Source organism: Callorhinus ursinus, unplaced genomic scaffold, assembly GCF_003265705.2.
Source record: "Callorhinus ursinus isolate GAN/ISIS: 27379988/994484 unplaced genomic scaffold, GSC_fseal_2.0 scaffold2, whole genome shotgun sequence".
Lineage (NCBI taxonomy): Eukaryota > Metazoa > Chordata > Mammalia > Carnivora > Otariidae > Callorhinus > Callorhinus ursinus.
In genome coordinates, this window is record NW_027397064.1 from 76,307,368 (window position 1) to 76,319,507 (window position 12,140).

Genomic DNA, 12,140 nt, shown 5'->3' on the forward strand with positions numbered 1-12,140 from the left:
ATTGATTTATCCATTCACAGTCGAAGGAGATGAGTTGTTTCTAGTTTTTAACACTTACGAATAGAGCTGCTATATACATTTGAGTATAGGTTTTTGTGTATATGCAAGTTTTCGTTTCTCTTGAGTAAATAAATACCTAGGAGAGGAAATATTTTTTGAGCTCCCACTAGCTACAAAAAAAGGAGGAAAGGATAGATTTTAAGTTAGTGGTTTTTGTCCTTCAGGAATTCCTAGACCTATGGAGAATGAACACAGCATCAAAAACTTTGCTTTAACTTACATACAGTAAATGTCACTCTTTGTGGTATATGGCACTTGGCTTTACAAATGCATAGTCATGTAGTCACCACAGTAGTCAAAATAGAGCGAAGTTCTTTATCACCCCATGATAACTGCCAAACTGTGATAAGTACTATGGTAGAGAACAAAATAATGGACTGTGAAATTGTGGTCATGGCATTAAACCTGTTATTCACTGAGGGGTACTTGGATCCTACCTAGTATGAAGATCAGCGGTTATTAAGGAGTGTCTGAAAAAGGCAGATACAGGAAAGATCCCCTCCTCAAGAGCCAACCAGAATGCATTTTTCCATATTCACAAGATGGTTTTTAACCCCTACAGAACCTGTACAAGGAGGCTTGGGATAGAGTGAAAGCCACCAGCTACATCCTGCCTACCAGCACCATGTCCCTGACACATGCCAAGAACCAGAAGCATCTGGCCAGCAATGTAAGTCAAGTGCAAACGTGATAGCCTCCCACCCACCCTCTGCCTTCCCCAGGTCTCTGCTCCTAGAATTTTTCTGGCTGATTCACATGTTATATATATTATATGTTTATGTATATTGTAAAAGAAAATCTTAAATTACATGAGCTATTTAGATACAGTATTAAGTCTTATGAACTTTAACCCTTCATGCCTAAAATGTTCTTAAGTAAAGCCTTTTATTGTAAAATTCCTTATAACCGTCATTTCAGTCCTAATAAGCCAGTTCCTTTCAGAAAGATAACCTCTTTTAGAGACTTTTACCCTTAATTGTGAACATTTTACATAGCATTTTAGATCAGTATTACTCAAATCTTTTTTTTTTTTGCTCATGACCCACAGTGAGCAATTTATTTTATGTTGCAAGTCCACATACACACACACACAGCTGAGTGTATTATGTGAGTTCCTTCTAACATAATGTTTTACAGAAGACTGAATACTGCTACATTAAAGGCAATATAGCCTGATCATTTCAATTCTGTTCTATTCATAAAAGCTAGTGATCCAGTAAATTGATTTCACTACCCTCTACTGGGCCTAATGATACATAGTTAGGAAAAAAGTTTGTTAGACAATATATGGAGTTAATTTCATTTTTACCTGGAGGAAAAACTAATATATGTGATTTTGCCCAGACCCAAGCCTGTTTGGAGGACTGCAGACAGACTAGCCCAAAGGAGCAAACTTCATTTGGGAAGAGAATTTTTGTATATAGAATTTAGAAAGCTCAGCAGAGGTTTTTTCCTTTAGTTATGAAAAAAGTTATAGAAGCAGGATTTTCAGCAACTTGTTTTTGGAACAAGATGGGGCACAGAGAAATTCTTTAAAAGAAGAATTTCAACGGTAGTTAAAAAGGTGCCTTTGAATACTATCTTCTTTATAACTGAGGAATGGCTTAGATGTAAGGAGAATGTGAACTAATATTCTAGAATATTCTGTTGGGAATTTTGGTGGGTTTCCAGTAAACAAAGGGCTTCACTGCAATTCTGACACAAATATTCCCATCTTTCTTTTTTTTTTTTTTTTTAACTAAGATGTGGGCCTCTGAGTAATGAGAATTGTTACTTTATCATTTGCTAGGAGTTGGGATCTTACTCTCTGTAAGGGCCTTCCTCCTAGTTCATGAAATCATGGAGCATTAATTCATAGACAATATGGATTAAGAAGCAAAAGTTGGTTTCCCCATAGGCATTGGTTACAGTGTATTTTTGGAAAACCTTGTAAAAACTGAAATTCAAGGACTATGTGTCTCTTAAGCATTGGGCTTGTCAGTTATGAAAAACAAAGAAACTCCTGAGCACGTTTTTCATCTTTCACTCATGGTTAAGAAAAGCAAAGTCATTATCACAGAAGAGATTACTTAAAAATTACATAATATGTAAAATGAGTTAGGTGTAGTAGCAGTACTTTAAGTTAGCTCTCTACAGTTAGTACTATCAGAGTGTAATTCTCAGGCTTACCCTGTGGTACTTGCACTACACCTGTACCTCTGTGCACAGAGGAAGAAACAAGCCCACAGAAGTGGCGACCCCAAGTTGGTTGGATCTCAGAGCTGGGCCCTTCCTATTAAGTCTTGTACTCTTTAACAGTAGAGATCTGTTGCTCTCCAAAACTTTTTCTTCCTTTGTACTTTCTCTCTGTAGATCAAATATCGAGAAGAATATGAAAAGTTCAAAGCTCTTTATACTTTACCAAAAAGCGTTGAGGATGATCCAAACACTGCACGGTGCCTCAGAGTCGGCAAGTTTAACATTGATGTAAGTAATCCCAAAGGCCTTACTTCAGATCAAGGCTAAGTGGTATAGCCATCTGTCATAAATCAGAACATTTTCTAGTAATGCACGAGGCACTGACTGTGCATATGTGAAGAAGCTAAGTGCTGTTTCAGCCATGCTGCTTACCCCACCCCCATCAATCTGTAGAGTGTCAGAAAATTCCAGATCACACCCGATGGCTGTACAGGCATTTCCCCTGACTTCTCTGGTGCATAAGAAATGTGTTTATCGCTGTGATACCTTGCACAATTCCCCGTATAACTGGCATGTTATTTTATCTACATAGCGCCTCTACAAATCAGTGTATGAAAAGAACAAGATGAAAATCCACATTGTGCCTGACATGGTAGAGATGGTTACCGCTAAGGATTCTCAGAAGAAAGTCAGTGAGATTGATTACCGCCTCCACCTCCATGAGTGGATTTGCCACCCTGACTTGCAAGTCAACAGCCACGTCCGGAAAGTCACGGATCAGATCAGCGACGTAAGCCCACTGCTCATGAAGGTCCCCCTCCCTGGCCCCGCACAGCCATCCTGAAGGGAAGCAGACTCACCCGTGTCTTCACCTCAGCCTTCCAGTATCGCTTTCCTCTGGTCCCATGGGTCCATCCCTGGAAGCAGGGCTCTGTGGGCCGCTGTTTCCATGGCACCCTCCGCCTCATTGCGTGAGGCCTTTTGATGTTCATTCCATGAAGTCATCCTGGGTCCAGAAGGTGTAAAATGAGTTAGGTGTAGTAGCAGTAGTTTAAGTTAGCTCTTTGGTGTTTAAGTTACTGTCAATTTTTTTTTTTTTTTCTGATTCCATCTATCTGCTGCAATCCTTTAGATTATATACAAGGATGACCTCAACTGGCTAAAAGGCATTGGTTGCTACATCTGGGACACTCCTGAAATTCTGCATGCCAAACATGCTTATGATCTACGGAATGATGTGAGTTTGCCTGGTATTTTAGTTTAGTTGTTTTTTTTTTTTTTTTAAGTATATTTCCTTTTCTACAGAGTCTAAGTCAAAGGGAGAGTTATGGACATTGTCACAGACCAGCTATGTCTTAAGTGGTGTTGAGAATGTATGAGAAATTGCTGCTTTCACAGAGGGTTTGGTTGCTTTTAACTCATGACGTTGTGTTGAGAATGGCTGAGCTAGAGAAAGATGCTAAAGAGCAGAGAACAGTCATTTCTCAGTCATGCGTGTAGTTTTCCTATTAAGCAATGCAGTCGGGCTGTCCCTTTGTCCTCTTGTGGAGAAGGGACCCACGGCTCCTCTCTGTACATTTGGACTATTTCAGATATATTGAGCACATAATTCTCATATTAAGAAAATCTCCTAATTGGGATGCCTGGGTGGCTCAGTCAGTTAAGTGTCTGCCAGGTCATGAATCTAGGGTCCTGGGATCGAGTCCTGTGTCGGACTCCTTGCTCATCGGGGAGCCTGCTTTTCCCTCTGTTGCTCCCCCCTGCTTGTGCTCTCTCTCCCTCCTTCTGACAAATAAATAGGTAAAATCTTAAGAAGAAGAAAACTTTTTTAAAAACTTAGAAAAAAAAATCCTAATTTGCGAGGTGCTTGTGATGATATAGACAGGATCTATTTATAAAGAGAGAATTTGCCAAGCAAATTAACACTGTAATCAAGATTTCAGTAAAAAAGCTTAAATGTTCCTAGCCTGCTAGAAGGCTCTGGAAGCTCCATACGACTATAAGCATTAATTATGCAGATTATCATAAAATTCAAATGCCTCCCTGTCGATTGAATAAGTGCTAATGAAAATAAATGTCATGAGTTAAAAGCAACCAAACCCTCTGTGAAAGCAGCAATTTCTCATACAGTGAACCATCTGACACAGGCTTATTTTATTCCTCTTGGCAGATCAAGTACAAATCTCATGCACAGAAGACAAGGAATGACTACAAGTTGGTCACTGATACCCCAGTCTACGTGCAGGCTGTCAAAAGCGGGAAACAACTAAGTGATGTAAGTAATGTGGACAGGAATAAAGTAATGTGGACAGTAATAAAATAATGTGGACAGTAATAAAGACGGGGCCGCCGCTCAAGCAGAAGTGGCCTTTTCTAACTGTGAGACCAGAGTTAGCGCCTTAGAAAGTACTTAACGATTCTGCTCTTGTTTCCTAACAACCTGGTGCGTTCAGTCAGTTCCCAGGGTGGAGGTGTCAGTGGTCTCACTCTATGAAATACTTGGTGTTTTAGAGCTTTTTGCTTTGAAGTTGTGTTTTGTATCCTTGTGTCAAGAGCAACCGTTCTGTCTCGCTGTGGAAGCCTTCTAATAAATTAGAGCTAACTGTGCTAGAAGGAGGGGCGGGCAGGCTCTGAAGGGAGAGATGTGGTTGGAGTCTGGCCTCTACTGCACACCCTCCACGAGGCTTGGGCAGAGCCCCGTCCGGCCACGCCTCTGCGTGCTTCTGTGTGCGCCACATACGTCCTACCCACTGTCATGTCTGATGCGGAGCGGGCAGAACCCGCACAAAGCTGCTGTTTATTTATTTATTTATTTATTTATTTTTTTACTAACGCCACAGGTTAATAAGTAAACAGTAAATCCCACCGGTGAGTTAGAATGTTAAAACCTATTGTGAATTCCCTGGGCAAAGGGAAGCAGGCTACTTTTTTTTTAAAGAGAGACTTGGGTTTCCATTTATTTTGCTTCTTTCCAACAATGCTGCTGCAATCGAAACCAACTGACTCCTCTCTGCACACAGGCTGTTTACCACCATGACTACGTGCGCAGTGTCAGAGGCAAAGTGGCTCCAACGAGGACAACTGTGGATCTGGAGCGGGCCCTTCATGCATACAAGCTCCAGAGTGAGGTGAGCAGTGCGAACCCGACACAGTACCCAGCAGAACTCCAAGAGGCAGCCTACAAGGGCCAGGCCATTGGCTTCTGGGGAGACCACCTTGGCCTGGGCATTATCTCAGCCTGAACTTGTCCAATTGTAAATGCTATTCCGTTCACATGAGTTAAAAAAACAAAGAAAAGAACCAAAATCGTACATAGTCTGTCTTCTCTCTTGGCTCGCAGGATCATTTTCCCAAGCAAGCAATGGGCATTTTGAGAGCAGGATTTACACGATACAGTGAAGGAAACCACCCTACTTTCTCTGCCTCAAAAAACTTAAAAACCAAGATAACAAAGACAAGGCATATAATCACAGAAGACTACTACTAATAAGAGAGAGAGCTAGAAATTACCGTTGGAATTCAGAAGAGAATGAAACTGGATTCCACTCACATATTTCATATCCCTATTCAGTGTTACCTGGTCATGCTACTTTGGTCTCAACATTTAATGTTAATCTCCTGTATTGAATGTTAAAAATAATTTGGTTTTAATTTGGTTTTTAATATTTCAAATACTATTCCTACTCCTGGAGCTCCCCCAAAAGACAGACTATTTAAAGATTTTATTTATTTATTTGACAGAGACAGACACAGCGAGAGAGGGAACACAAGCAGGGGGAGTGGGAAAGGGAGAAGCAGGCTTCCCGCGGAGCAGGGAGCCCGATGCGGGGCTCGATCCCAGGACCCTGGGACCATGACCTGAGCCGAAGGCAGACGCCCAACTGACTGAGCCCCCCAGGTGCCCCTAGACAGACTATTTAAGGTCATAGTCAGAAACTCCTTTCCCCCCTTCTGCCAGTGATAGGAGGATCGTGACCTCTTCCCAGCCTGACATCAAGACACTGGTTTTATGGGGAGGATGGAGTCCAAAGATGTGCCTTATAATTATGACTGTCTTAGGGATTGGTGATGACATGAATATCATCAGAGGGTGGAGTTAATGGCAGAAGTGGTCCTGACTACCTGTTTTCTCTATTTTTCCCATTTTCTTGCTAGATACCATGCAGCTAACTGGGCATATGTTTGAAACATAGAAGAATTATTTCCTATGAGCCCCTTCACTCATCACTCTCTTTTTCGAAAACAATAGGTTAAGAGTAATCTAATTCATTGCCTGACTCTTAGAACTTACTTAATTTCCTCCTGAAATCAGTTTAGTGAACATAAGAACATGAAGTATCTAATTGAAAACCTAACGTGAGCTGCATGTGACTTGTTTAGCTTAGATCAGTTATTTGACGTAGATGTGATTTACCCACTCTTCCTCATTCCGGCAGGGTCTGTACCGAGGAGCTGGCCGGCGCTCTCTCCCTACTGGATATAGGCTTCCAGGGGACACTCCTCACTTCAAACATGCCAAAGACACCCGATACATGAGCAGTTATGTGAGTGGTCTCCTCCTCATTAAGATGGGGTCTGAAGTGGGAGGGGGGCACTAATATTCATTAATAGCCTCTCTGATGCCCTAGTCACACCCTGAAGGTTCAATGTGATATAATGATGGGACTAGAGAAGGGGAAACAGTGTTTCCTAGGGGCGCTGTGGATTTGCAATTTGGCAGTGCCTGTGTAGCCCAGTGGGTTAGCATAGGACTTTTGTGGGATTGTATCTGCATGAACATTGGCTCACGGTTCATGGCTGTCATGGTGCTTTTACTTCTGTTGGTGTTAGCACTGATGCATCCTGAACTATTCCAAGCCATATACCAGAAATGGAGTTTCATACACGCACTGCTGATGTGTGGCCATAGTATTATCTTTAAGATACAACATCATTGTGTATTCCTTTGGAAAAGAAAGGACTTCTTGCCTAACTGCTGGCCAGGCAGGGGCCAAGACCAGGGGCCCAAAAATATGGTTTCCAAAGCAGAGAGTTGCAGATTTAATCATCTCACTTGTCATTTTTTTTAAACCAGTCTATAAAGCCATTCATCAGTCTCAAAAGTAGTCTCTCGTTTCTTCTTTGCATTTCCTAATTTCCTGGCTCTACTGGGACTAAAAATATAGGTTTTTTTCTTATATTTTTTCATACCCGCCTAAAAACAGATTTATCTAGGCAACACTGAATTTTTTCCTTTCTGGACCTGGCTTTATTAGCCAACAAAATACTTTTCAAGATTCAGATTACTATTGAAATTTTGTCAGTGACTTTTCCTTATACTTAATCCTAGAGAGTGATTTTCAAATGAAAGCAACAACTCCTTTCTATTTGAGAAATGTAAAGCTCCTCTCTGCTTATCCATCAGTGAACTTATCTGATTTTGCTTTTTCAGTTCAAATACAAAGAAGTTTATGAGCACATCAAGGCAAATGGATACACACTTGGCCCCAAAGACGTTCCATTTGTCCATGTCCGGAGGGTTAACGATGTTACCAGTGAGGTACTGTGAATGTTCATTCTGTGGGGGAAGTATTGAGTTTCAGAAGACCATGGCTTTGAAATAAGTCAATCAGATAAAGACAATATGGTCATATGTGGAATTTAAGAAGCAAAACAGGATCATAGGGGAAGAGAGGAAAAAATAAAACAAGACAAAATCATACAGGGAGACAAACCATAAGAGACTCTTTTTTTTTATAGATTTTATTTATTTATTTGAGAGAGAGAATGAGATAGAGAGAGCATGAGAGGGAAGAGGGTCAGAGGGAGAAGCAGACTCCCCGCTGAGCAGGGAGCCCGATGCGGGACTCGATCCCGGGACTCCAGGATCATGACCTGAGCCGAAGGCAGTCGCTTAACCGACTGAGCCACCCAGGCGCCCAAGAGACTCTTAATCATAGGAAAAAAACAGCGTTGCTGGAGGGGAGGGGAGGGGAGGTTGGCAGATGGGGTAACTGGGTGATGGACATTAAGGAAACATGTGATGTAATGAACACTGGATATTATATAAGATTGATGAATCACTGAACTCTACCTCTGAAACTAATAATATGTTATATGTTAATTAGTTGAATTTAAATTAAAATAAAAATTAAAAAGACCATGGCTTTGTTTGAAATGCATTAAGAGTCTACTGTACCTTAGTTAGAAATTTATACATCAGCAAGGAGTAAGAGGGTCCTTTTAGTTACCATTTTGATACTTGTATCGATTGGCAACGTTTTTCTGTATTTGGTAATGCCATTGTAGAGACCTAATTCATAGATTATAATGAAATTCCTTTTTTGACATTTGTATTTAAAAAATCTTTAATAAATTTGCATTTTAGTCTGACTCATGACCCTGGTTTTCTATATAAATGATTGGTTTGTATATCTGATCCGATCCAATCATCTGATAGAATATGGAAGTCTTTGTGCTCAAAATTCTTCACCTAAATAAAATAAGTACCATTTTCTCCTTTTTTCCTAATCTCAGTCACTTTCTTTAACCTTAATTGCCCCCCTTATGGCTCTTTATGTAGAATATTTGATTGTTGATTAGTCAACCGACACCCTCTTCTTTCTACGTTAAATACCTGGAATGGTTTTTCTTCCAATGTAGAGATTGTATCGACAATTGTACCACAAACTGAAAGACAAGATTCACACAACTCCTGACACACCTGAAATCCGCCAAGTCAAAAAGACACAAGAGGCTGTCAGTGAGGTGGGTATTTTCTTAGGAGAGAGGGCAGTCTGTGGAACCCAGGGAGGAATGTCAACCATTTGGTCTCTAATGTGTGTGTTTCTGGGCATTTTTTTAGTTGATCTACAAATCAGACTTCTTCAAGATGCAAGGCCACATGATCTCAATGCCATACACACCCCAAGTGATCCATTGCCGCTACGTGGGAGACATCACTAGTGATGTAAGCATCTCATAGGGGTCTTTCTGAAAGACTCTTACCAAGAGGCTGTCTGCATTTAATCCAACCAGGGTCTTTGAAAAGTCTTCTGCACTGAGTACTTCTAAACTGAGTATATAACCTGGAGGTGAAATTGTGTGGAATACCAGCTCCTCACTCTATACAGTCTCTGTCCTGGGTCCTGTTCAGTACTCTCCTCCTGCTCATCCCCAGTCCCATCCCCTTTAACAACTTCCTCCTGCCATTTTTTTTTCCTCCTTAAATGCTTCTTTCTCCTAAAAGACCATTCCATTCAATCTAAGCTTTTCTCCCATCAGTGTAACAATAAAAAATAGCAGTATTCTCCTCAGGTCCAGATTAGAGATTAAATTTTAAAACCTCTGATTCATTTGGGCACAAGCAAACTAAGAATAGAGGGTGGGTGTGTTCAACCAAAAAGAAAAATAGTATAAAAGTGTCACTACTCTTATTTGTTCCTGGTTTATATTTACTCATGGCCAGCTATATTTCTGTTTCTGCCACACAGATTAAATATAAAGAGGACTTGCAGATCCTCAGGGGACTGGGCTGCTTCCTGTATGACACTCCCGACATGGTTCGCTCCCGGCACCTGCGCAAACTCTGGGTGAGTGCACACCTTCACGACATGTAGCTACCCCCGCACAGCTTCCATACATCCCGTCGCCAGCTACAAGGTGCTGGACAGAAAGAATCTTTGCCTGCAGCTACTTTTAAGGGGAAATTTACCATTAACCAACTTGAACCAGTTGTGACCCACTTAAGCTGATACATGCCTCTGTGAAAGGTGATGAACTCAGTGAAATGACAGTCATCTTTGTTGGGATGGGAAGACATCCAGGGTACATGAAAGGCCTGCTCAAGTCTCACATGCCAGCACATGAAAGGTAGTGTGTGACCATGGCATGCAATTCCTTAAATGATCAATTAACTTCTATTTCCATTGTGTTTTTAAGTCTAACTACCTGTACACTGATAAGGCAAGGAAGATGCGAGACAAGTACAAAGTTGTGCTTGACACTCCGGAGTACAGAAAAGTGCAGGAACTGAAGACACATCTGAGCGAGGTAAGGATGCTGAACCTGTCACTATAAAGTGACTTGTTCCTCCGGTGACTACATTGGGCAAAAAATCCCCTCTGCCTTTAATTACGGAGTGGCTTCCATATCTAAGCAAGTCAGTGTACCTCATTTTGCCTCAGTTTACTTATTTTGTTCCCTTTTGATGAGATGAAGATATTGATACTTGACTACAAAACCGAATTTACTTCAAAACTCCCTCTTTAATCCCTGCTATCAGAAACCCTAATCATGGCAGTGCCATTGGAAAAGTCTTTAATGGCTCCCTGCTCTGCTGCCCACTCAACAAATCCTAGACTACTTAGTTTCATTTTCAACTGGCTCTGAGGCTTCTGAGTTATCACAGCTAATTGTGTATAGATCTCATGCTCTCACCTACACTCTTGGTTCCTTTCAAGGGGTAGACCCCATCTTGTTCAGATGTGTATTCCGTAGTGCCTTGGCTGTAATAAATGGCCATGTTTGCCAGTGACTCAATGTGCTTTGTAAAGATAAGGGCATTCCACAAATGTAAATGGTCTTTCTTATTACAGGTGAGTTGGCCATTCTCATTCAACTTCCATTTTGTCTTATGGCCTCATCAGGCTTCACCGAGCTAAGCCACACATCGGCTGTCAGGCCACTTCATTGACTCCCCATTTTCAGTGGTCCTGATGGCTGCTAAATAAGAATCACTTACGCTGTTAGACTTAGAGATGTCCTGGCAAACCAAATGTTGCCCTTACTGGGGGGTGTGCAGCCTCCTAAACTCCTAGTGAGCTAGAGGCAGAGGATGATTAATTCTTTAGCTTTTACAAATGCTACATTGAGCCCCTATGCTTTGCTGAAAGCTTACATATATTGCTTCAGCCGGCACTAGCCCTTAGCCAGGAATGCTTATGTTCTTCTGTCTCAGCAAGGTTGTGCTTCTCTACACTGGCTGTGTATCAGAATCACCTGGGAAATATTTCTAGACTACTCCTGAGTGGACTCCGACTCCCCAACCTGCCACCAGACTTTCTGATTCTCTGTGTCCGGACATCTGCATGCTTTTAGTTGCTCCATAATAATTCTAACATGCAGCCAGTGTTAGAAACCACTGCTTTAAGTATCACATCTGTCCTCCAGCTGCCACATAATAAAACATCGAATGGCAACTTAACATGCTTATTGGTATCTCTAAAATACCTTTATTTCTCTTGGCTGTTTGGATTCAGAATTATCTAAAACTTTAATTTCTCCTTTTCCCAATTCCTATTGGGATTCTGTGTGTCTTATGCTCAACATTGAGGAAGAAGAATAGCTGTTCTCCAATAATTCATTTTCTCCCACACTTGCCTCACTGGTAGAATGATGTGAATTTGATAAAATATTGATCCACTTCTTCTATTTTTTGAAAGATTTTGAGAAAGGTTGGTATTAATTCTTTGAGTGTTTGCTAGAATTCACCAGTGAAGTCTTCTGACCTTTTATTTGTTGGGAAGTTTTTAATTATTGATTCGATCTCCTTACTAGTAATTTGTTCAGATTTTCTATTTTGTCATGATTCAGGGTTGGCATGTTGTATGCTTCCAAGAATTTATCTCTTTCTTCCAGATTGTGTGATTTGTTTAGCACATAATTGTTTATAGTAGTCTCCTTGATACTTTGTATTTCTGTGGTATCAGTTATAACATCTCTTTTATTCCTGATTTTGAATTCTCTTGTCTAGCTAATGGTTTGTCAATTTTGTTTATCTTTTCAAAGGACCAGCTCTTTCATCAACCTTTTATATTTTTAGTTTGTATTTTATTTATTTCTTCCCTGATATTTATTTCCTTCTTTCCACTAACTTTGGGCTTCATTTGTTCTTCTTTTTCAAGTTCCTTGAGGTGTAAAGT

The 12,140-nt window shown here is 40.8% G+C and overlaps 1 protein-coding gene across 1 annotated transcript in view; it reads left to right on the forward strand.

The window, feature by feature from the left end:
* The window catches only part of NEB (nebulin), a 199,798-nt gene that overhangs the window by 131,386 nt on the left and 56,272 nt on the right, over positions 1-12,140 (forward strand). The window contains exons 101-112 of the mRNA XM_073884116.1: positions 623-730; positions 2,413-2,526; positions 2,831-3,028; positions 3,371-3,475; positions 4,409-4,513; positions 5,259-5,366; positions 6,675-6,782; positions 7,670-7,777; positions 8,881-8,985; positions 9,083-9,187; positions 9,711-9,809; positions 10,159-10,269. Of these exons, the coding sequence (XP_073740217.1) occupies positions 623-730; positions 2,413-2,526; positions 2,831-3,028; positions 3,371-3,475; positions 4,409-4,513; positions 5,259-5,366; positions 6,675-6,782; positions 7,670-7,777; positions 8,881-8,985; positions 9,083-9,187; positions 9,711-9,809; positions 10,159-10,269 (1,374 nt within the window). The remainder of the gene's footprint in view (positions 1-622; positions 731-2,412; positions 2,527-2,830; positions 3,029-3,370; positions 3,476-4,408; positions 4,514-5,258; positions 5,367-6,674; positions 6,783-7,669; positions 7,778-8,880; positions 8,986-9,082; positions 9,188-9,710; positions 9,810-10,158; positions 10,270-12,140) is intronic.